Source organism: Bidens hawaiensis, unplaced genomic scaffold (genome assembly GCF_021521415.1).
Source record: "Bidens hawaiensis isolate Kalapana, Puna unplaced genomic scaffold, B.hawaiensis_p1.1 tig00015212_1, whole genome shotgun sequence".
Lineage (NCBI taxonomy): Eukaryota > Viridiplantae > Streptophyta > Magnoliopsida > Asterales > Asteraceae > Bidens > Bidens hawaiensis.
Window position 1 is genome coordinate 424,292 of NW_027492353.1, and position 25,715 is coordinate 450,006.

At 36.2% G+C, this 25,715-nt stretch overlaps 1 protein-coding gene across 1 annotated transcript; it reads right to left on the bottom strand.

Moving 5' to 3' along the window:
- Positions 1–4,475: 4,475 nt before the first annotated feature.
- On the bottom strand, positions 4,476–16,762 carry LOC143548675 (uncharacterized). The gene is made up of 6 exons (XM_077039775.1): positions 16,702–16,762; positions 15,406–15,464; positions 8,615–8,695; positions 7,069–7,504; positions 5,116–5,243; positions 4,476–5,035 (listed from the first exon to the last, which is right to left on the bottom strand). Exons 1-6 carry the CDS (start codon positions 16,760–16,762, stop codon positions 4,571–4,573), a joined length of 1,230 nt encoding a protein of 409 aa, XP_076895890.1. The 3' UTR covers positions 4,476–4,570.
- Positions 16,763–25,715: the final 8,953 nt, after the last annotated feature.

Genomic DNA, 25,715 nt, shown 5'->3' on the forward strand with positions numbered 1-25,715 from the left:
AACTATAAACGTACCTTGAACGAGTCGAACTACGAATCCGGTTAAGCCTTGATGTTGTTTTGGTCCGTCACGACGTTCCAGCACCAACAAGCTCGGGTTTTCGCCTTCGGATCTTGGTTCGGGTTGTGTGTGTTTTGGAGTGTGTAGAGATTAGGATGGATAAATGGATGGAATGGAAAGGATTGGGGTTTAAGGGGGTATTTATACTCCCTTAAGCCCATGGACCGAAGACCCATATTTCCTTTTGGTCCATATCTAATCCCATCTAATTATTCTACTAAGTCTTCATATTTTGCTATTATTATTATCGTTCCACTAACTCGTTTATTTCACCCGACAAAATAATATATTAAATATTACTTTAGAAATTTCGGGATGTTACAATTTTGTTCTTGATTGCTAATTTACTTCTAGTAGCTGATGATCCGAGTTCATCTTAGCCATTTTTCTTGCATTTTCTTTATGTGCATAGATTTTTTTTTAAAGTTCGGGTATGATAATAGTAGCTCTTTAACGCATCGAAGGATCAAGCCAAATAACAATCACACAACTTCGCACCTTTTAGTATAACATCAACTGAAATTGTAGATGAATGACGGTTGACGAATCACATGAACAAAACAATATATCGTAATTCATTGAAATTGAAGATGAACAATGGTTAGGGTTTGAAGGATCAATGAGCGCGAGGAGGGGGGTTGATCTGTTTATTTAGGGTTAGAGATGATATTTTAATTGTAATATACAATGCCTCTCTTGGTTTGCGTGTCTATCCAAAACTAATCAAAGTATCTAGTTGCAATTAATTGGAAAAAAAGTACTAAAGTTGTGTAATTGAACAAACCACAGGTATGAAAATGGCACTTAGCTATAATAGAAAACAAATAATGACTTTAACGGACAATAGAGACGTGGTTAGAAAAAAAATACTAAAATTGCAAGTTTTAGAAAAGTGAGGTAGCTATTTGCAATAAATTCAAAAACGGTACTAAAATCGCGTAATTGGACAAACCACAGGTAATAAAATCGTGTAATAATTGTTATTTTTTTTATTTGTGCCATACTATTTTAGATACTAGGGGTGAGCAGAAAACCGAATTAACCGAATCGAAACTGAATTAACCAAAAAAACCACACCGAAAAAACCGAATCAAAGCATTAAACGACGGTTAATTTTTTGTTTTTTTTGAAAAACCGAAATTTCGGTTTTGATTCGGTTATCCATTTTTAAAAAACCGATTGATGATGATAAAGATTATCAAGATGATGAGGAATGTACTAAACTTTTAAGATAAATAAATAAGATGATGAATGAAGATCGTGACTAAACTTTTAATACTTTTTATTTTTTAAACTTTATTTTTGTTTTTTGAATTCAATATATGTGGAATGTGGTACTCTAACACATTCTTATAAAAACTTAAAATATGCATTTCATTTTTTTAAAATTTTTTTTGCAACGTCAACACTAATTGAAAAAAAAAACGAAAATAACCGAACCGAAACCGAAAAACCGGAAAATCAAAACCAAACGCTTTGCATATTCAAATAACCGATTACTTCGGTTTTGATTTGGGTTTCGCCTAATAACCGAATCAAACCGTGCTCAGTCCTATTAGATACTCTTATTTTTTATCAATTAATTTAATTTACACAATATATGATTAACCTATATAATTTTTTTACGTTAAATGATTAGTTAAAAGAATATATCAACTTCTGGTTTGACCGGGTAACACCTTAGCTAATTGTTGGTTGGTTTGCTTTCAAACAATTTTCTTATTTTAGGTAGAAGATGACGACCTTTTATTTCTTATTTCTTGACTGCTATTTGGAATTTGAAAAAACCTCTTTTTTCATTTTCTCGTGTTGAAAAAGATTTAACGAGTCAAAAGATCACTATATATTTTAAACAAATAAATACTAATGTATCTTTTTTTATTAACTCAATAAAAGCGACGAACTTGCAATGAACAATGAAGATAAGAACCAGCTTCCTTCGGGATGTCGTCAGTTCGAATCCAAACCAAAACTTGGGATTTTTAATATTTTATCATGCCCATCTTACGCTAGAGGGTTTCGACTCTTGTGACGGTTCAACTGCTGTCATGTGGAATCAACGTAGAAGGTTCCTCCGAGGACACGAGGAGGACCTGGGAACCAGTGGTTATGCCTTTGGGAGAACCTCTCTGGGGGTTCCAAACCGGGGTCAGCCTTAACATGCGACCATCCAGCCATGCCATAAACTATCACCGTTCTCAAATAAAAATAAAAGTGACGAAGATTTGAGTACACATTTAACTAACATGCAACAAAGGTGTTAAATATACATATATCATGGATCCAACTCATTCAAATATCCAAATAATTTATAACTAGATCTTAAATATTTTTCCTCCTAGCTTTTTCCTGGTGCCTTGTTTTAAGCAGTTAAATATAAAGATACCCCGTAAAACGTTGATACTTTTGAAACGAATTTATAAATATTCACCCAAGCTGACTTAGGGGTGCAAATGAGCTAAGTTTTACCTTTTTTGAACTTCAATGTATTAATTTCACAACGCAAAACGATCTCAAGCTGAGCTTTGGCTCGTTTATGGTACTCCACGAGCTAAAGCTTAAGCCGATCTTAGTCTTGCTTAAGGTTTTTTTTTCAAAATATATGTAAATAATTAAAAACGTATATAAACTAAATAATAAAGGAGCCGAGCTTTTTAAAATAACTCATGAGTTGAGTTCAAGCTCAAGCTCTTGTAAGTCTAAATGAGCCGAGTTCGAGCTTGGCTCAGCTCTTTACACCCATGATTTAGATGAAACTAGAGTTTTTCCCAGCGCGTAGCGTCAGGCAGGTCGGTAAAACCCGGGCAGTGGTAAAACCCAAGCGTTGATACGGTAAGTCGACGCGAATTTGGTCGGTTTCGGTTACGTGCGTTATTGTATCGGAACTAAGACAAAAATAAAACAAAAAAAATTATAAAAAATTGGGGTGAACCAATGGCGTGGCGTCGATCGGTAAAACTAGATCATTGGTAAAACCCGAGCGTTGAAGCGGTTGAGTCTACTCGATTTCGGTCGCTTTTTTCATGTTCGTTACGGTAATGGAACTAAAAAAACAAAAATCAACATTCGGTCGTTTTCGTTACGAAACTTGAACTAAAACAAAATGTAGTGAGTTTACGCGAATTTGGTCAGTTTACGTCGCGTTTGGCACAATACCGTAACTAAAACAAAATAACAAGAAAAAGAACAAAAATAAAATTCACACCAATAGTTTTTTATTACGTTCATTACGTGTCGAAACTAAAACAAAACAAAACAAAAAATTGCCTACTAATAGGGTGTCGTGCCGTAAAGTGGCCCAATAAAAGTTAAAGTTTGCACTACAAAACTTGTAAATTATTATATATAATAATAATGGTTGAAAGGGTGGAATATATACACTTTTGTAAATAGTAACATCCCATTTGTGTCAAAAGAAGAAATGGCCCATCCAAAATTATAAATCTCCACATGCATTTTATAATTTATATGATTCTGCGCCTGGCAATTATATTATTAGGATTCCATAAATCTGAAAGTGATAAAATGTAAAGGACAAGAATATTAGGTGACAAAATCAAACCATATCAAAAAATTGTAAACAAGTTAAAAGGGTCTATTTAATACCAAAATCACTTTAATTTTGGGATTAATAACTCCTGAATACACACGAAATCGTGATCAATGCATGACATAATCCGTGTTTATCCAACTGGTTTCTTAGAATTCTCACAATGAAATTCACTGAACGACTGCTTTTATTGTTATGAGGGGTGTGATTAATATGAAATTCGTGGGTTTAAGTTGAATCTAAACAAGTTTTAGCTAGTTTTGGTGAAACCTTTGACACATTTAGATACATGGAATGTTCTCGAGTCAACCTAGCGTGCTTATTTTTATGAACTTTTAAGTTATTACATGTTAAGATTTAAACTATTTTGATATTTTATATCAAAACTTAGAAGTTAAAAGTGAAACAAACATCAAGTTTAAGAAACCTCAAACTCGGTTGATTAACCAAAAGCTTCGAGAAACCTCAAAGGTTCATGATAGAAGTTATAACTAAAAATAATCAAACTCAAAACCGTCATTGAAACAATGTTTATTTCAGACCTTAACACCTTTATAACACTCAAAAACATACAACAACAAAATTGCTGCAAATGCAATGGTAAAATACATAACAAAAACAAGCTCTTAACTCATATAACCCAAGATTCAACAATTTGATTATGACAAAAAAAAAAAAAAAAGTTTCTAGAACCAAGATTTATAAGAAATCGAGCAGCAATATAAGTCGATCAAATGAACCTAAATCCACATAAATAAAAAATATTGTAGCAGATAACTTAAATCAAATGAAGATCCACAGATAGGCTACACAACAAAAGCTCTTACCTTATGACCTACAAGTCCTCTCGTTTTTCATGAAAAATTGTACGCTAAATTGCAGGCCGTGTCAACACGTGTTGAACAGATCAGAGATTACCCTAATCCAAAAAACATAATCTTGATAATAATAATAATAATATTAATCTTTCCATGCATCCTTATTAATCCGCCTTGAAGAAACACCGGCAGAAGAAATGCTTGGCGTAAGAGGCATGGAGGGAGTACTTGGTGCTTCCACGTCACCCCAATCATCACTCCACGTGTCATCCCATCCATCTTTCTGGTCAAAGTCAACCTTGGGCCCACCTGAAACCGGGATCTCAGCATCCAGCTTTTGATATTTCATGCCACTGTTCACAAACCATCTTTTTTGATAGGTCACACACACCACGACTGATACTATTACTAGCATCAAAGCCAAGGATAAAACTCCAAGAAGCGGAGTCCGTTTGTAAAAGTTTGTGTAAGTTGACTGCGACACATTGTTTGACTTTTTAATCGGGTTATGCGTAAGAAAATCCATAAAATCGAGACTGCAACTGCCTTCGTGTGTTTTTAGAGTTATAAGTTTTTCGGTTTTCCCATCTCCTATAGAAACCATAACCTGCAAGAGTCAAAAGGTAACTTGATAAATTTAACTCATGCACTTACGAATTTTGTTTTATAAGATTAATCTTACATTACCTTTTCGTCATCGTTTTCTCGGAATTGAACTTTTGTTTTATCCAAATGAACAAAATCAGGAGCACTAATATCCACATCCAGCGGGCCCTTGCCCTTATTCTGGATTAAAAGGGAAACTAATGTAGACTCTAGAACATAACAAGATATCAGTTAGCTTTTGTTTCTATATAAAATTATAAACCAATTTATAACGTCCATGCAAAATTAAAAGCCCAAAAATATATAATAATCGGGTTCTTAAAATGTAAATCATTTGTATGATATAATTAATAAATCTGTAGGCAATGATGTGGACAATCACGTTGGCAGAACGGCTTACATGGCAGCCCGTGTGGACTGCCACACAGGTGAAAACCGAATGAGTTGTCCATATCAAGTAAAAACTGAACCAACAAACCTTTTCTTGAAATTTACCAATAAATAGTATTCCTTAAATTGGTTAAAAGTTAAAACTGAACTTCCAAACCTGTTTGGTAGAGAAGAAAATTTTCAGTTTTAATGGATACACTTCTTTTCGCTTACATATAGATAATGGCATGAATTTCATAAAAAAAATACTGCATGCAGCAAAATGACTGTGCTACCGAATAATGTCTGGTTTACAACCTTTCCTACCACCGCGCATGAAAACTAGCATCAATCATAACAATGCACATGTTGTAACTTGTAAATCACACTTATCACAAGGTGCAAGCACTTGAAGCAGGATGATGAGTGGTTGCTAATTAAGTTAGTGAATACTATCATCTATATGAGAACATATATAAGAGAAACTTCATTTTCGAAAGATAAATCAACCAAATGTTCCATAACAATAGAAAGGGAGTAAACAGACAACTTGTAATGTACCAATTTAACTTGAGAAGATAAGAACAAATAACAAACTTTAAGATCAACTTTCAACCTCCTTCCCATTAAACCAAGCAGTGCCATTTACAAATTTACAAGCTACAACCAAAGAGACACACAAACGCAAACAATAGAAACATTAAGTACCACTAACTCACTCTTCTTAACTCTAACTAACAATAAGCATAAAAAAGGAAAACATAATTTCCATTTTCCCTATTTTATGTTAATTCTTAATTAGTGTTTAGATGAGTGGGTTAGTGGTACTTAGTGTTTCTATCATTTATGTTTGTCTATCTCAATTTGGTTGTAGCCTATAAATGGCATTGTCTGATTTAATGGAAAAGAGATTAATATATGACCTAAAGTATATTTTCTGTTATTCCTATTTTGTAAGTTAAAATTGTGTTGTGTGCCATGATCTCATCGTTCCAAACGTGATGTTCCGGACACGCAAATCGGCCCACGCCAGAACGTCCCAGGCCCATCACGTGAGAGGTAAATCAGCCTCACTCAGCGGCAAGGCAATTGGCACTTAGGATCAGTTTCGAATCCACGACCTCTAGGTTATTGTTCCAAGTCTTAAGCCCCCTTAACCAACTGAGCTACACGGCGGGGACGTGCCATGATCTCATGCATGCATAATACATTAATACCCACATTTATTTTCATTTATAGCGATTTCCTGATTGTCTATGTCATTACCAAGTAGCGGGAATACGGGATAGCGATACTAGTTATTTTCAGTGTATTTGGTGTTCTTTATGTTTATCCCCTTTTGTTTGGCTATATAAGCAGTTGCAAGGTTTTTATTAAGTTAGGAATGAAATGAGTTGAGTCATTCTCCCGAAATATTCTTCAGTATCTTCTTCTACTCTAATTACCAATTCGGTTCATATCACAACTACATCAACAGTTATAAAAAAACTAATAAATAGAAAATGGTGGTATTAATTTTTAAAAGCGTGATCACTAAAACTTTTAGAAGAAAAGGTTTTTGCAATATTGATGGGCGGTAAGCATTGATAATTGGAATATCAAATCAATGAATGAACTAAGATGTCACAAAGCAAAATGATATAAACATGAAGGAACAATACTTACCATCTCCTGGAACACTTAGACATGCAATCATTTCATGATCACCACCATTACCAATTGTGCATTTGAAAGACGAATCACATAGTTCGCCTCTAAAACTTCCTTTCCTCATAGACCGCAAGTTTTCCTCCTTGGGCCCGTCTTTAGATCCTTCATCTGTTTTAGTTTTCATTTCACCCTTGTCTACCAAATCCTTATCTTTTGAACCTTTGTGCACATTATTAGCAGCTGTAACCCCTAATTGCTTACTTGAAACACTCTTAGTATTGTCCACATTAACATTTTTAACATCATTTGAAACTTTGTCATTCTTCAAAGCACCAGGATCCGCTTGATTAGATTCTAAATTAGATTTGCTTGATTTCACATTCACACTAGCTTTCGGGTCCGGCTTTATCTTTGTGTCTAAACCTACACCATCAAGTGTATTCTTCTTCACCTAAATTCAAATTTTAGGTCATTAAGATATCACTTCCTAAAATAACAGAATCTTCTTAATCTCTAAAATGTCATGCAATTCAAAACAATGAGAAAATGAAACATCAATCATAATTAGGACCGTAACAGAACCAAAGGTTCGGCGGGAAGTTCGTTTATGTTCATTCGTTTAATAAATGAATGAACACAAGCAAGGATTCCGCTCAATTAACTAAATGGACGAACAGAAACAGAGGTTAGGTTACGTTCAATTGCGTTCGTGAATGTTCAATAATGTGTCCGTTTACGTCCGCTTATGTTAATTAATGTTTGTTCATTAAAGGTTTTTAATAACTTTTCTGACCTTATCATATAGATTTAAGAAAAATTATTAACTATAAAACAAAAGTATATATGTGTATTACACCGGCACAAACTTGGTAGCCGGACTGAACTGTTGAAACTGACAATTCTCAATTAGCCAAATCAAATATGTGTTGTGTTCATGAACAAGTTCATCCCTTTAACGAACGAACACAAACAAGAAACTTCGTTCGGTTAGGTGTTCGTGAACCGTTCGCTTGTTTGATAAAAGCTTAAAGGACGAACATGAATAAGGCTGCTCAAATCCTAGTGAACAGAATCTCACAAGGATGCGGATTCAAGTCACGTTTTTCTCAATTGGCGGTTTAACATACGCATTAGTCAAAATATAATTATTACATATTTACATATATCAAAATCATTAAACCTTATAAAAATCAAGTCCTTACATATTTCATAAGTTGTGAAAAATATTTTGCATACATTAGTTTAACAAAAATTCTTAAATGTTGAATCATGTTTCAAAAATCAACACATGGATGAAATTGATATTAAGCCGTTGTTATATTGGAATTACGAAATTCCAGATAACACGTTAATTCGGTTTCATCCAAAAGTTTTGTTGAACCGAAAAGATAGTGATAAATCCGGATGAAACAAGTAAGCACAATTAATATTCTAAAACTAAACATATAATCATTTAATGCGTCTGATTTCATTAAACAAGCATTCAATTCGTAATTTAATAAACAGATTCTACATCAAATGATCAACCAGGCCACATGCTTTAACGAAAGCGAACGATTACCTCAGGATCCGCGTTAACGGAGTGAACTACGACTGAGATTATAAACAGAGCAACGAAGAACGTTAAATTCAGCTTCATCTCCTGCAATTAGACACATATGATTCAGTATACACACTGCAACCGATTGAATCACAATGGATAAAATAATATGAATCTAACCTTTGCGATGAATATGGTGTGTCACGAATTAGGGCTCCAATTGGAGTGTGTGTTTCACATTGATAGTTTCAGCATAGGCCTCTAAAGGGTGTTGACTGTTGACTGGAAGTCAAATCAACGATAACAGGCCATCCAAACCGCTCGCGGAGCATTTGTTCGATTGTAAACGAGCCGTTCTGCTCGATTCGATTTATAAACGAGCCAAACAACGAGCAAAGGTCTGATCGGTTCGGTTCGGTTCGGTTCGGCTCGAATATTTTTAATTTATTTTATATATTATATATGAACATATATATAAATATGTATATGCAGGAGAAGTATAGTTTTAAAACCTCTTGAGTTGAGAAAACCCGTGAAAACCCTATGTAACATCGGTTTTTTTTTTTGTAACACGTAATATATGTTGTTACATTTAATACAAAACATCAAAAACATAAAAAAAAATATTTTGCTATTTTTTTTACATTTTTTAGTAATTTATATATATATGTTTTCAGGAAAGAGAAAGTGTAAGAAAACCTTAACATTTTTTATTAACTTTAATTATGGCCCACAAAATTTAATCTTTAATTAAAAACATGTGGTTAAGAATGAGTTTTTAGAGTTTTCACAACTCAAGTGGGTTTTTATTATAATCTAACCCTGTGTATGCAAACACATAAAACATAAGTATACATTTTTTAAATCTTTTTAAATTTTCCAATTCTGTCAATATTATAGTATTATCAGTTCGATTCAAGTTTTCATAATACTAAATGTTTGTTTACATGTTCATTATATCTCACTTTAAACTTCTTTCACCTAAAAATTAAAACCTATTATATGTTTGTCTAAAAAGTAAAAACTACTAATTTCTTTATAAATTATATTATTTATAGCCTTTAAAATTGTTTTTTATTGAAAATTTTAGAGTAAAAAAGAAATAAATAATGATGGAAAATCACTTAATGTTCGATCGAAAAATGCTCGATTCGATTTTGGCTCGTTTTGGTTTTCGCTTGGTTCGATTTTCAGCCATTCAATTTGGTTGTAAACGAGCCAAACAACGAGCAAGCCTTCGCTCAGCTCGGCTCGATACGGCTCGTGAATAGCCGTAAATGATATAAAGGTTATTTGGCCCACAGCAGTCCAAATGTTTTTCAGCCCAATTTATGGATTCTGATCTGTTATATAAAATTATGAATGACATTATGGGCTTTTGAGTCTGTTTTATCCTTATCGTTTAACTAGAGGTGCCCAGATAGGGTGTTTTCAGGAAATGGAATCAGGCTTCAGCCAATAAAAGTCAAAATCGGGGCGATAGGAACCAGTTCCGGGTATAATCGGGTATTTGACCGGGTTTTTTGGGTTTCGGGTAGGTTCGGGTCGGCTTTGACTTGGTATTCCCGATTTCGGTTCCGGGAGAAATCCAATACCATGCCGTACCCGTGGGTCAGGTACGGGTAGGAACCGAGTATTTTCTATAGTGGCGAAACTTGAACTAAGACATCGGGGGAGGGGGGAGGCTCAAATTTTCAACTTTGGTTAAAACTAGTTCGAGGATAAAGTGGTTTTGGTCATTAAAACATCAACCGGTTTTGGTGGAAAATATTTAAACCCTAAACAAATTGGTTTGAGTCGGTTAATAAAATAAAACAATACGAAGACAAATTTTTATATTTGCGTGCTACTATAGTTTAGTAAATGACTCATAATGCAAAACGCACGCATGTACCAATTAATATATGCCACGATTAAAATGTCGGTCGGCAGGTGAGTAGAGTCAAGAGTGTCACAATAAGTGAAAAAGTCAACTTGCCCTAGTTAGAAGGTTATTTAGGTGGATTTTGTACAATTTTCTATTCTAATGTTTTTTTTAAGTGTGAACATATCAACTACAAGGCAATTGGCTAAAATGGGAATTATTGATACTGTTGTTTAGGATGCAAACTAATGGCAAGGCACAAATAAATCAATGACGTTAACATGGGGAAAAAAATAAGTGTCCTTTTAATTTGTTTTTTGTTATTGTTTTTTTCATATCACATGTATATATGTGTAATATGATGATTGATTGGAATAGATTTAGTATCTATAAATTAAGGGTTGAAAGACAAAATATTTTATCATTACTGAAAGAGCTGAAAACTTAAATTTCTTGTTATTTTGAGGGCGGAATGAATTTGGCAAGCATAGGGATGAGATGCGGCAAGATGAGGAGATGATGCTGTGGCTCGGGATATAGGAAAAGAGAGGAGCAACATCGGAAACACCATCCCGAAAAACTAAAACTTAAGGAAATTGGGCTTCGGGTGGAATTGTTTAATAAATTTTCCGAAGTTAATTCCTTCTTTTAGAACAAAAAAATTTTCCATCCTAGTTGGTTAGATGATCAGAGGTTTTCCTTAAGGTTTCCTCTTAAAGGGTCCTGAGTTCGACTTCGAATCATGTGGACGTTTTGAAATGTGGTCAGCACCACTATAAGAAGAATTGAAACGCAGGTAGGATGGGTTGTATGCGGGTGGTAAGCCTTTCAGAGTTTCCCGGTAGTTACACTTAGATGTTTATGAACATTTGATCCCTCCTAGGTTGTCAGTTTGGATCCCAAGCTTACCCGGCTTTTCGTCCCACGATGTGTTATGCCAGAGAGTTTTGCTCTTGTGGCGGCAAACCGACAGTATGGTTTATTGAGGGAACGCCCAAGCAAAACTCTGAAGCCAGAGTGAGAAAACAAGGCTCTCCAAATTAGAGAGTACGATGGCTTAAACAAAAAAAGAAAAAAGAAAGTCGTCGTTATAAAAAAGATTGTTGGGCGATGAAAGTAGTGTTTGAAGAAAATTATTTTAGAAGATATATTCACTAAGTCGAAACTCGAAACTTGTTTAGGTAACTTTTTTGTAATACATTAAATCTAAACTCTCTTTAAAATTTAACAGCCTAAGAGGATGTTTGGGATTCCTTATTTAATCTCCTTATAATTTATACAAGTCATAAGTTATAAGTCACAAAGTTGTAATTTTTAACTTATCCACTTATAACTTTTAACTTTTTTAATACTTTATAACCTATAACTTATAACTTATAAGAAGATAAAATAAGCAAATACCAAATTCCCCCTAAATTCTTTAGTTTTCAAATTTCAAAAATAATACCAAGTCAGCCTGTTTGAGCTTTTCTTATAAAGTAAGCATCCAACAACAAAAAATTGATACCAAACAAGGAGTATAACATTAACCACCAACCAAAAGTACCACAATGCATTTATGAAGCATTTAAACAATAAAGCAATTGGTTGAAAATGTACACAAAGTCTTACACCTCTAGAAAAAAACATTGCCGACGTAGGTCCACCATAACATATGTTGATGTTGATCATTTTACACATCTAGATCGAATGATAGAATAGATATCCGTATTTTAAAAGCTATGATGATTGATTTTAGCTTAATCTAACCGAGTCAAATTGAAACGATACATTAACAAGTTGTTGTGAACGAAGAACAAAATTCGCTATCAAAGTTTAAGTAGTATATGTTTTGGGTTGGGCAAGGTGGCGTTTTTGTCGATTTCATCCAACTTTTCATGTTTAAGAAATGCTATTTATTTTTTATGGAAGGTCAGGTCTTAATCGTTTCATTTTCGTAGTTACTAGTAGGGTTACGACGTTACCTTTGCACGAAATAAAACTTCTCATCATTCATCAAGGTTGAATAAAAAATCAAATTATTTAAAAAATTGGTTGTTATTGCTTTTTACAAACTAGTTTGGTGGTTTAGTTATTAATGTTATATGTATAAGATCAAAACCGCACTTTGTAATTTATGTTTTGTAAACCCAGTGGCGGCCCAACAAATTTGGTGGCCTAAAGCAAAAAAATTTTTTAAGACTCTTACCAACTACCAAGAGTTAAAGAAATTAAATTATAGAATTTATAATTTTTATTTTAAAATTTACCGAGGGGTTATCATGTTTCATATATGAAACTATAATACTTTGGATTTTCAATTAGAAAACAACGTGATGTCGTGATACATATAATACAAATTCAAGGTAGATAGCTAAGGAAAAATGAAAACAAAATAAATAAGAAATGATATGGAGAATCAACAAAAATGAAAATACAGTTTACGTGAGTGGGAGTCGAACTTGGTGGGAGTTGGAAAAGCTATAATTTTAGAGATTAAAAAACATGCAGGAAACCAATAGGCTAGCATGTAATAGTGTCTCTTTTATCAACTACACATTATTAGTAGACGTTTCTCTATATATAAAAAACAGTTAATTTTAAATGGGGGCCTTATTTTTTTGTGGGCTCAAGCGCTAGCTTGGCTCAACACTACTGTTGGGCCGGCCCTGTGTAAACCATATGTTACACACGTCAGACTTCTTAGTTACTATTTGGTCGAACTTAAATATTTTTATTTATTCATTTAAATTTATCCCAACACTAATGTTATGTTTTGTAATTATACGCCCACTCCCCTCACCGTTAAGGTGCTTTTCAACCCCATGTGGAGGATAGAGAGATTTTTAGCTAACTTGGATGAGAATAAATAAAGTATATTGGTTTTAATTAATCTCAATTATTATTTTTTGGTTATTATCGGTTTTAACTAACGAATTGGGCACTGACGGTCCCAACTTTTAACATATTTGTTCATAGCAATCCGCGACTAACGAAATCCTAACGTCGTTAGTTTCAGGTCGTCGGAAAAATACTTTTGGCCGGAAAACTCAATTTTTTTCACGAGAACTCAACATTTTCGTCTCAAACATCTTTGTAAATTTATATCGGACCTTTAGGAACATTTTTCTAGTAAAAACCCCAATTATTGAGGTCGCCGAAAACTCTAGAACCATCGTCGGAATCGGTTGATGGTGCTCAAGTGGTGGTAGTTGGTGAGCCAGTTGGTGGTGGTTGCGGTGTTCAGGTGGTGTTTTCCGGCAATAAATTTGACTTTTCCAGCCAAAAAACGCTTTTCTGACGACGTGAAACTAACGGCGTTAGGATTTTGTTAGTCGCGGACCATTATGAACAAATACGCTAAAAGTTAGGACCGTCAATAGCCAATTTATTAGTTGAGACCGGCAGTAACTAAAATGCAATAATTAGAATTAATAAAAACCGATATACCAAAAAAATAACCATTGTTTTTCATCAAAGTGCCAAAAATGATTACGAGGAATGGGCTTTTCTTTTCTTTTTTTCTTTTTTCTTTTTTACTGTGGAAGCGACAAAACTAGAACAGTGATTACGTGAAATCGCTTTTGGCATTTCATCATTAACGTTACTATAAGCTACTTGGTAATGTTACGTGACAGGTTGATGTTTATAATTTTTAAGAGTTATAATAATGAGACATTTAAATCTTTGTCAAATATTCTTTTAAAACTAATAATTTGGAACATGAAAGTATGGCAAGGAATAAAGTCGATGGTTTGAATTTAGGGTTTCACATACAAAAGGACCACGTCTTTCATCTCATCCCCACTCTACTTTGATTCAATGTAATTTATCCTTATCCTTTAAAACCGGTAACACACAAATCCGATTTAAATCTACATCAATATAAATTACGAGACTCAAACGCTCAATGTCAAAAAAGTGACACCACTATATGTTATGATACAACTAGACTAATCCCAGTTATATCACACTTATACAAAATGTTAATGATGGAAAATAAATCTTGCATAATAAACAAAACAAGATAAATCTTTTTAAATATTTGTTTGGTATAAATCCATTATATTATGAAAAAATAATTCATTCAAAGTAGTTTCGTGCATGGGTTGACTGAAGAGGAAGGTATATATCGTCTAAACATTCACAGAAACTTATCAATATCATGCTACCTAATGAGATTAGTTTTAATATAACTTGGGTCGGTAAGTAGGTAACTAACATTCAAGGTAAAATCCAAAATACGAGTTGCCTTTTTGCTAGTCTTTGAACGTTATATCGTTGGTCTTTTATTCTAAGAAGATCTATTTGGCACGTTTTTAAATTAATAGTAAGTTTTAAGTATTAGATATACGCAACTTATTGTGTATGCTTGTTTAGTTAAATGATAAATTAAGGATATTTTAGTAACTTGTTTTAAGTCAACTTATTATTAGTGGTGGACCCTTAAATTTTTTCCAATGGGGCAAGACATTTCTAGGGTCGATTGTCTATCTCCAACACGCTCCAAACCTGAGGTTCGAATGATGTGGCTGATCGGATCATTTACACACCGAACCAAAATCGAATAAGTATATTCTGAGCATTTTTTATTAAGCATCAAGCGAGTTTCCAAGAATTACTAATTTCTTTTTTCATTTTAAAATTTTAAATAAAAAACAAGTTTGAAGTTGGATATAGTTTAACTGAAAATAAAATAGTAACTTTTAGACAAACTTGTAAAAGCTTGCAAGTTTCTATAAAAATAAAAAGTTAGAAGTTGGATATGAAGCACGTGAAAGCTTCTAGTAGCGTAAAAGCGAACAAATAAAATTATGAAATTGACATAGTGATGAAAATGATAAAAGGGTTTAAGAAATTGTGTGTTTGTGAAATAATTTGAGCCAACTGAATCAAAACAAGTGTACCTTTGCTTGTTCTATGACTCTTACAAACCAAACCTAGCCGATCAAAACATTTACAAACCGACCGGAAACCGAACAATCATTTTTCGAGCAAGCATCGGAATGTCAAGCGGTTTAGACAAGCCTACACAAAACCGCATGTATACAATTTAATATACACGTATTTAAATCATCAAAATATCACATTAAAAGTTTAAAACATCCGTGGTATGATTTTCAAACTTGTCAATTTGTTTTGTCTCCTCATTTATGTGAAAGTTGAAGTATGATTTGTTACCCTCACCCATGAACTAATGAACATGGGTGTTGGTTTAAGGTTTGGTTTGCCTTTTGAATTTAGCTCCAATAACATGTGTTATGTCTAGATAGTTACAATGTACTAGTCTATAAGCCCGTGCGACACACGGGTTGAAAAAAAAATATTTTTAAAACATATTCATCTTTGGATGACGCATGTCCTTGGCTTCTTTTTATATGGGACTACAAGTTCACTCACTAGTCATTGTGTATGTGATTCTGCTATGGGACTACAAGTTCACCACATAACCAATTTAAATAGAGAAAAATGATCTAATATATTGATGCAACTTAAAGGACAAATCAAAAGTCTCATTATAGGGGTGTGCATAAGTCATTTAATTCGGTTTCGGGCTAAATCCAAAACAGAAACTGAAATGTCGGTTTTGAGTTTTCAAAAGTTCTTTAGATACGGTTTTGGGTTTGGGTTCGGTTTGAAAATTTTGGCATGAAAAAAAAAAGTTTGCCAAAAATAATGAATTTTGTCCTAAATTTTTGTTAGTTAATTATTAATCAAATATTATTATGCATTTGAGCTCAAATATTTATGTTAAACTATATTAAACTATTATAAATTACTTAAAATTTAAAATAAGAAATAAATATCTATAATTTCGGTTAGGTTTTTTCGGTTTTAGTTACACGCAAAACCGAAAATGAACGAAAATTCAGTTTTTACATAAATATAAAACGAAACCGTCAATTTTTTTCAGTCTTTACCGGTTTCATACACACTCCTATCTCAATCTATAAACGCGTGCAACGTTAGTGACAAACGATATGATGTTAAAACAAACACCAAGCATTAAACACTTGTAGCTTGATCCAAAACTAGATTTCACTCTTTACATTTAATATGTCAGCTTTAGATTGATGAAAAAAGGAGTGGAAGCAAATTTCTCCTGATGATGCCCATACCAGCCTATGATAAAAGCATAATGGAGACCACCATTACAAGTGAGCATTATTATGGCTGATATTTCAAACACAAGTTTAATGTAAGAAGAAAGCCTCTTACCATTTTTCTTCCAAAAACAGGCAAAAAGTTCACTCTTTTTTTTTACCAGCTAAAAAGGTGGCCAATTGAGGCTCAAATGTGAACCCAAATATCTCTACATTTGCCATTGAAACGATTTTTAACAAATTGTATGGTTGTTGTACCCGTCACTTAAATAAAAAGGTTCATTGAATGAGAGGTTTCATACAAGTGGTAAAAAATTTAATTACATGACCATCAAATTATCCTTTTATTGGGAAATTGTGTAATAAAGCTAGGGGGGCAAACGAGCCGAGCTGCTCGAGATCGGCTCGTTAAAAAACTCGACCAAGCCAAGCTTAATTGAGCCGAGCTCGAGCCTAAAAGTAGGCTCGTTTAATAAACGAGCCTGAGCCCCAACGTCACTTATCGATCTTGAGCTGGCTTGCGAGCTTAAACGAGCATGTCATTTATATGATGTTTAAGAATATATATTTAACACTTATTAATTAATATATATAATGTTATGAAAAAATAAATAAAAATAACTAAATAATATATATTATTTTATACATAAAACTATAATAGATTAAAGTATGTAGATTAATTATAATTATATAAAAAATAATTGATAAATAGTAAAGGAGCCGAGCTCGAGCTTTGAAAATAGATCTTAAAATGAGCCGAGCTCGAGCTCTATGTAAGTTAAACAAGCCGAGCTCGACCTTAGTCGAGCTTGGGCTCGGCTCGGCTCGTTTGCACCCCTAAATAAAGCATTGAAGATTTTAAGCTCTAATGAAAAGGTTATCATTAGGGGTGTTCTCGGTTCGGTTTTTGCGGTTTTTTAGGTCAAACCGTGAACCGAACCGTTAGTAACGGTTTTTTATTTTCGTAAACCAAAACCAAACCGTTGAACTCATAAACCGAACCAAACTGAACCATTAATAACGGTTTGGTTCTGGTTTGGTTTCGTGGTTGGTCTTGTTCGGTCTTTATACAATATGTTCAAAATAATTCATGATATGTAAATATTACACAACTCACAAATATTTATGTAATTTAACAAACAACTAATTTTTACCTTTTTAGGATCTCATTTAACAAAATAAAAAGCCAATTAATGTTTCTTGCATTTTTTATTTTGGATTAGCCCACTTTTTTTTTGTTTGTTTATTATCAATATTTGTCAATATTTAGTAGTGTGTATATGTGTATATACACATATATATAATACAAAATACTATGTGTCTTGTTATAAATTTATGTACACATATATATTATGAAATATTTTAAATATATATATAAATAAATAAATCAAACGGTCCGGTTTTATGCGGTTGGTTTTCGGTTCAAACCGTAAACCAAACCGTTCACTACGGTTTGGAAATTTTCAAACCAACCGACCGAGAGTAAAGAAAAAAAACCAACCATGAAACCAAACCGATGACCGGTTTGGACGGTTTCGCGGTTTCAAACCGAACCATAAACACCCCTAGTTATCATGCTTTCACAAGACTTGAGCTACATGGGATCACCCATGGCCTAACGGTCTAGTAATACAATGTTCGCCCCTTCAAAAGTTAGGTGGTGAATTTATATCTTTACGAGAGCAATGCTAGTGGATTTTAAATGGAAAAAAAAAATTCCTGTTCAACAAAATAAATAAAAAAGGTAGATAGTATCAATTAAAGATCAGCTCAACGAAAACGCCGAGAATCAAATATCTTTAGAGTTATTAACACGTTAATTGTCATTGCATCTAATAGAAAGTTAGAAACTACAAAAGTTAATTACCACAAATTAAATTTATGAAAAGCAAGCGACAAAATGAAGTTAGTTACATATGGGATCATGTCATTGGCTTTAAATAATCCATTCAATACATGTTTATAGACACTAAAAATGAGGCCAATTGAGGCTTAAATGTAAAACCAAAGATCTCTCCATTTCACATTGAGATTATTTGCAACAAAGATATAAATCCGTGACTTTGCAAAAGGTTTATGGAATGAGGTGTTTCACACAAATGGTTAAAATGTAAAAGATGACGATTTAGATTTTTCACACTATTCTTTATAAGGAGCAGGACATTAAGCTAAGATGGCAAACCTATTTCCAAAACCTTTTTAACGATGGGAGAGCTTACCAAGAAGAATATGACTACACAATCGTACAACGACAACAACCGAATAATTGCTACTGCCGACGGATCACACGCGAAGAGGTACAGACTGCACTCAGGAAGATGGGAAGGGCTAAGGCGGTCGGCCCAGACAACATACCCATCAAGGTGTGGAAGTGTCTGGGAGAAGAAGGAGCAATGTGGTTAGTTTCCTTGTTCAATATTATCCTCAAATCTGGTAAGATGCCAGACCAATGGAGGAGTAGCGTCGTAGTCCCCATCTATAAGAACAAAGAAGACGCCCAATGTTGTGGTAACTACAGAGAAATCAAACTACTAAGCCATACTATGAAGCTATGGGAAAGACTGATTGAGGCTAGACTTAGACGGGAAACCCAGGTTACGGTGAACCAATTTGGCTTCATGCCGGGGCGTTCCACCACAGAGGCAATACACATCATAAGAAGATTGATGGAAAAGTATAGGGAGAAGAAGCGTGACCTTCATATGGTGTTTATTGACCTAGAAAAGGCGTACGACAGTGTGCCACGCCAAGTGCTTTGGGAATGCCTGGAGGGTAGAGGGGTCCCGAGGAAATATATATAGATAATCATGGATATGTATGCCAGGAGTGCTACAAGTGTCCGTGCACCCGTGGGGGATACTGACCTCTTCCCCGTGGAGGTAAGCCTTCACCAGGGGTCAACATTGAGCCCGTTTCTTTTTGCAGTAGTATTGGATGAGTTGTCAAAGATGATTCAGGAGACACTCCCGTGGTGCATGATGTTCGCACACGATATTGTGTTAGTTGCCGAGACAAAACAAGATCTAAACATGAGACTAAAGGAGTGGAGAACAACCTTATAGAGAAAAGGTTTAAGGTTCAGTCGCTCTAAAACGGAGTACCTCCACTGTGTTTTCGGTGGAGTAAATGACAATGAGGACATCCAGATCACCATTGAAGGGCAAGTAGTCCCGCAAGTAACGAAGTTCAAGTATCTATGATCGTTTGTCCAGAGCGATGGGGAGTTAGACAGTGATGTGGCCCATCGAGTTCAGGTAGGATGGTGTAGATGGAGAGCAGCCACAGGTGTATTGTGCGATTGAAGATTCCCAACTAAACTAAAGGGAAAGTTTTATAAGGTCGCAGTTAGACCTGCAATGTTATATGGAACATATTGTTGGGCCATCAAGAAGGCACACGAGCGGAAAATGGAGGTAGCGGAGATGAGAATGTTGCGCTGGATGTGTGGGCACACAAGGCTAGACCGAATAAGAAACAGTGTGTTTCGGGAGATATTAGGGGTAGATAACATATTAGACAAAATAAAAGAGTGGAGATTGAGATGGTTTGGACATGTGAAGAGAAGGTAGCCAGAGAATCCTGTTAGATCTGTAGAAAACATTAATATAGAGGGGAGGAGGGGTAGAGGCCGACCAAAATTGACTTGGGATGAGAGGATTAGACATGATTTGCTAGAACTAAACCTCTCTGAGGACATGGTTGAGGATAGGAATTCTTGGAGACGTAGAATTAAGGTTAATGATTTTTAGGGAGAAAGTAATACCTTAGGGGCTTCTCTTTACCTTATTTTTGTTCACACGCCATTATGTTATTTTCTTTTCATATATTATGTAGTTTATTTGTTGTATTTTATTTTTATTATTTTAATATATCTATATATTATTATCATTATTATTACTAATTGTTATTATTAATTATATTACTGTGAATTTTGATTGTTTTTATATTCTCCCATACATATGACTTTTAGAGCTGAGGGTCTTTCTGGAAGCCACCTCTCTATTCTATTGAATAAAGGTACGGTGTGCCTACATCTCACCCTCTCCAAACCTTACTTATAGCTTTGCTATTGGTGGAATTTTATACTGAGTATGATTGATTGATTCTTTATAAGGGGACAGCTGCTCTCATACATTACAAGTAGGTCCACCAGTGCATGTAAACATATTAGGATTGACATTCATTGAATTTTGCTTGAGTTCTGTAAATAGTTCATTCAATAAACATATTTTGTTGAATTACCATGAATTAAACCAACTTAACTCTTATATTTTATTGTCAACTAGGAAGACTCCCGGTGTCTGGTTGATTTTATTGACAGCGTGCTCGTACAAGTTATTAAATCGTGCAGTGCGTCTGCGAGTCGAGGTGAATTCGATCGGTGCCTTATTACGAAACCAGTAATAAGCCCCCCCCAAAAAAAAACTTTGTTAACGCAAAAATACAAAAAATAAACATAACAAAACATGCGTTGTGGTTACAAACTGATGACACTTTGGTTGGTATCTGGTTACGGCGCCAAAAATAAAGCAAACCATAAAATTCGTCCACATCCAAATAAAAAAAACGTGGCTAAAAAAACACACATGCTACGGTTGCGAACTAATACGAATTCGTAAATTCTGAATTGATGGGCAAAAAAAATGAGAAAAAAACCCGCGCGCTACGTTTGCAAACTAACGCGAATTCAGTCGGGACTAAATCGTACACAGAAAACCATGTGTTGTGGTGGTGAACCGACACAAGTTCGGTTGGTATCAGGCTACGACATCGAAATTAAAGCAATAAGTTAATTCGTCCATGGTAAAAAAAAGTATTTTACAGTAGCGAACCGACACTAATTAAAAACAAATAACAAAACAAAAATAAATAAAAAGGCAAACCAACCACGTAAGAACACGTGAACCAATCGCGTGGTTACGTCGCCAAACTTCTTAATTATTATTATATAATATAATTAACAAGTTTGGTGCCACAAAGCCCCGATTAGGCTACTTTGCGGCACCCAATTGGTAGAATTTTTTTCGTTTTGTTTTAGTTTCGGCCGTAATGAGCGTAATGAAAACCTACCGAATGTGAATTTTGTTTTTGTTGTTTTTATTATTTTGTTTTAGTTAAGGTACCGTGCCAAACGCAATGGAAACCGACTAAATTCGCGCAGACTCAACGCGTTTTGGTAGTTTCAGTACCGTAACGAAAACCGATCGAATGCTGATTTTTGTTCTTTTAGTTGCGGCACCGTAACGAACATGACGAAAACCCACTCTCAACCGCCTCAACGCCCAGGATCGATAACGGTCGATCGGGTTTTATAAATGATCGAGCTTTACCGACCGACACTACGCCATTGGTCTACACCTAATTTTTATAATTTTTTTATTTTTCTCTTAGTTCCAATACAATAATGCACGTAAAAGAAACCGACCGAATTTGTGTCAACTTACCGAATCAACACTTGCGTTTTACAATCCCCCGTGTTTTACCGACTAGCCCGGCACAACGCGCCAACAAAAACACTAGTTATATATAAACTAAAATTTGCCACACACATATAATGAGGGCAAAAGAGTCATTTCACATCAACTAATTGAAATCATGAAATCTTCTATCTATAAGTACACAACATAACAAAACCAAATAACCAAAATAATTTCACACCTAAAAATTTTCATTTGATTTCCATTTCACATAACACAATAGCCTTCTAGCCTCTAATCATTCTACGCATAACACATTAACACATCCAACAAACTCACCATCATGCAACCAAAACACCCATACAACAACATTGAAACATCTCTATCCAACCTTATATTAAATAATGGCAGCAATGCCAGCAACACCTTAGATTCAATCTTCACTCATTGTTCATCATCATTAACAACAACATCCAACTTGGTTCGTCAACCACTCGGCTCGTCGGTTTACCTAAAACAAAAAGACTTGCTACAAAAGTTCTCTAAACAAAACTCGGGGAAATTGGATTATTATTATTATTCGAGTCCATACAAGAAAGTGTATAGGGGAGTTAGGCAAAGGCATTGGGGGAAATGGGTGGCCGAGATTCGATTACCACAAAATAGAGTTAAGGTTTGGATGGTGAAGAAACACTAAGTGACCCCGGCAGATTACGGATAATCTGGGGGTTAAATTGATGTTTCCCACGAGGGTTGTTTCCGGCAAGATGGTTATTCTTCCGATGACCTGCAAAACAGACACCGTGAGCTCGTCACTGAGAAGGGGGGTACCTCCTTGTGACCACCCTCCGGCGTGAGAATCAGACTAGATTGCTCTTGAATATAAGTATATATTAAGAGAAATGACTAGAGCAGATATCAGATAATATATGGAGATATAAGATAATGATACCTTTCCAAGGTGTTGGAGTATTTATAGCCGAAGGAGGTTTCCAAGCAGGTACAGCCGGCTGAATAGTATTCCTGTTCTACCAACTGTGGGCTATGCACGTGCCATGCTGATGGTTGGTGGGTAGGCAGCGGCTGATAGTGACCAGGCCGGCTGTGTACTATTCCTTTTCCACCAACTGCAGGCTATGGACGTGCCCCGACAGGGGTTGGTGAGTAGGCAGCGACTGATAGTGACTTTAAGTACTGGAGCGTGCTGCCCGTCGTACTGTTGTCAGTGAGCTGTCGCAGCTTTGGTCAGATCTTTTGTCCATACCTTGGCAGGTACAGTACAAAAGATCCTCCAGTATCGTACGGACTGGCTCATTTGGGCGGGAGTGTTCCCGGCTTTGGGCGGGAGTGTTCCCGGCTTTGGGCGGGAGTGTTCTCGGCTTGCTCATTCCTTCTTCAGGTGACACAGAATTATTTTGAGAGTTAGTGCCTTGTGCGTGTAGCCTTGCTGTGCGGGTAGCCTTCCCTGATGGCTAGTATCCGTAGCTGCGGGAACAGGCGGAGTACGTCGACCATTGGGAGGCGTTTCCTGCGGGAGCAGCTTGCGTACTGCGCGTAAGAACGTCGCGTCTCTGAGCATGGCGGGTCCTGCGGATCCAGTTGGTCTTTGCGCAGACGTCCCTCTTTAAGGTGAGTCTTGCGGGTCCAACCGCGCAGACGTCCCTCTTTGAGGTGAGTCTTGCGGGTCCGACTGCGCAGACGTCTCTGTTTGAGGTGAGTCTTGCGGGTCCAACTGGGCTCTGCTGGGACCTACCTCTTCAAGTCCCCCCCAGTCCAATGTTCTTCTCATGAATTGTTAATAAGTGAGGTGAACTTTTGGACTTAAGCAAAGGGGTTTTGAAAAGGGTTTAGTTTTAAGGTCTCCGCGGGGATTCTTCCCGCGGGTTTCCTAATGTCACATGCAGAATTTCCCACTGTTCTGCTTGATCTTTGGGTACGATGCGGGTAGGTGTGTAACCTCCTCGCACGTCGGGAGCGTTGAGTTTCATTTTTGTAGATTCTCCACGGGGTTTTGGTAGTTTTAAACATAGTGATCAATTATGTTAAACAACCAATTCCATCTTGGAGCTTCCAACAATCTAGTTCTCAACGTTCCCGCTATGCGGGGATGTTATATCCATTTCCGCAAGCATGGCCCAGAAGATCCTTCTTGGTTTCCATTCCCTGCGGAGTGCTAAGTATGTGAAGGGTTTCGCCTTGACACTGTACCCGCACTCGTCTTATAGTTACTTTACTTCCAAGGTATTCCTGGCTTCAATTCCCTGCGGGTGCTAATTATGTGAAGGGTTTTGCCTTGACACTGTACCCGCACCCGTCTTATAGTTACTTGGTTGCCGAGGTATTCTTGGCTTCAATTCCCTACGGGTGCTAAGTATGTGAAAGATTTTGCCTTGACACTGTACACGCACCCGTCTTATAGTTACTTGGTTGCCAAGGTAGGGGGTAAAGTCCCGCTTACTTTTGAATCTTTTTGAATTTTTTTTTTGAAATTCGAAGAGTTGGTGAAAGGATAAGAACAGTCCAACTGTTGAAGGGAAGTCAGCGTGGTGTGACGGTTTCTTCTGACAGTTTCAGGATGTGCATGAAGTTATGGCGACGTGACAGTATATGGTCACTCCAGACGCTTTTTCAGGCGCGTGGGCGCGAGTTTTCGGGCGCGTGGGCACGAAGTTTACGGCACGCGTCTTGTCAACAGCTGTTGCCAGCGTGCTCTTACCACGTGTCATAGTTTCATTGCACCTGCGTTTTCCTCTCTCTTCCGCATTAAATTCATCGCATTCATTGCGATGTGTATATAAAGGGAGGAGAGGATGCATCTCAACTCACAGTTTCACTTCCTTCTTCTAAGCGATTTCCGGCGAATACTCTAACTTTTCCGTCGAGCATTCTCCTGAAATCGTTCTTCTTTCCATCCTCCAAAACATGTCTTCTACTCATGATCTTGAAGTTACTGCTGAAGAGTCGGACGTGTATTCCGAGAACCCGACGTCCACTTCTGATAAGGACGATAAGAGTACTGCTGGCGAGTGCCAATGTGCTCTTCCCGTCGACCTTTTTCAGTACATCGTCAGGAAGTTCATGCTCGAGCCTTTTGAGCCTGAGTTTCCTGAGCCTCACCAGACGGTGTACGATGCCCCCAAGGGCAAGATAGGGGTGTATGCTGCATTCTTCGTCTATGGGAATCTCAGGTTCCCATTGAAGAAGTTTGTGTACCGTGTTTTGGAGAGACACGGTGTACATCTGACGGAGGTGCACCCGATGGCGATCGCAAAGGTTCACCACTTTGAATGGGTGTGCCATATTCTAGGCGTTGATCCCCGCGTCGACCGCCTGATGACCTTTTATTCCTGGAGGTGCATCCAGGGCTGGTATACCTTGGTCACTCGGATCAAGGGCTTGAAGATCTGCGCTACCGAGCGCAGTCTTCGGTCTTGGAAGCGGGAGTTTTTCTTCATCTCTGCCCGTGTCGTCCCTATTGCGATGACATTCAAGAACGGGAGGGCGCTCCCTAGCCTTCACGCCTCCAATTACCAAGAGGCGGAATGGTTCGCCAAGATCTCCAAGATCCAGACTCCGGTTTACCGCTTTGCGGAATCTGGGATGGTGATGCTTGGGATGAGCCGGGTATGGAAGGATGCTGGGGCAGAGGCGCCGCAGATTCCCATCGTCCTCGAATACGGTTTGAACTCTATCCCTTACGGTATGCTTTCATATCTTCTTGCTGATTTTGGGTTTTTCTTCTAACTGTTTCTGTTTAG

Coding starts and splice junctions, on each gene's coding strand:
- LOC143548675 (XM_077039775.1), bottom strand. CDS start 16,762: ATGGCAAATGTAGAGATATTTGGGTTCACATTTGAGCCTCAATTGGCC. Junction 15,465..16,701: donor ATTGGCCACCTTTTTAGCTG/GTAAAAAAAAAG, acceptor GGTTTTGTGTAG/GCTTGTCTAAACCGCTTGAC. Junction 8,696..15,405: donor AAATGATTGTTCGGTTTCCG/GTCGGTTTGTAA, acceptor GTCTAATTGCAG/GAGATGAAGCTGAATTTAAC.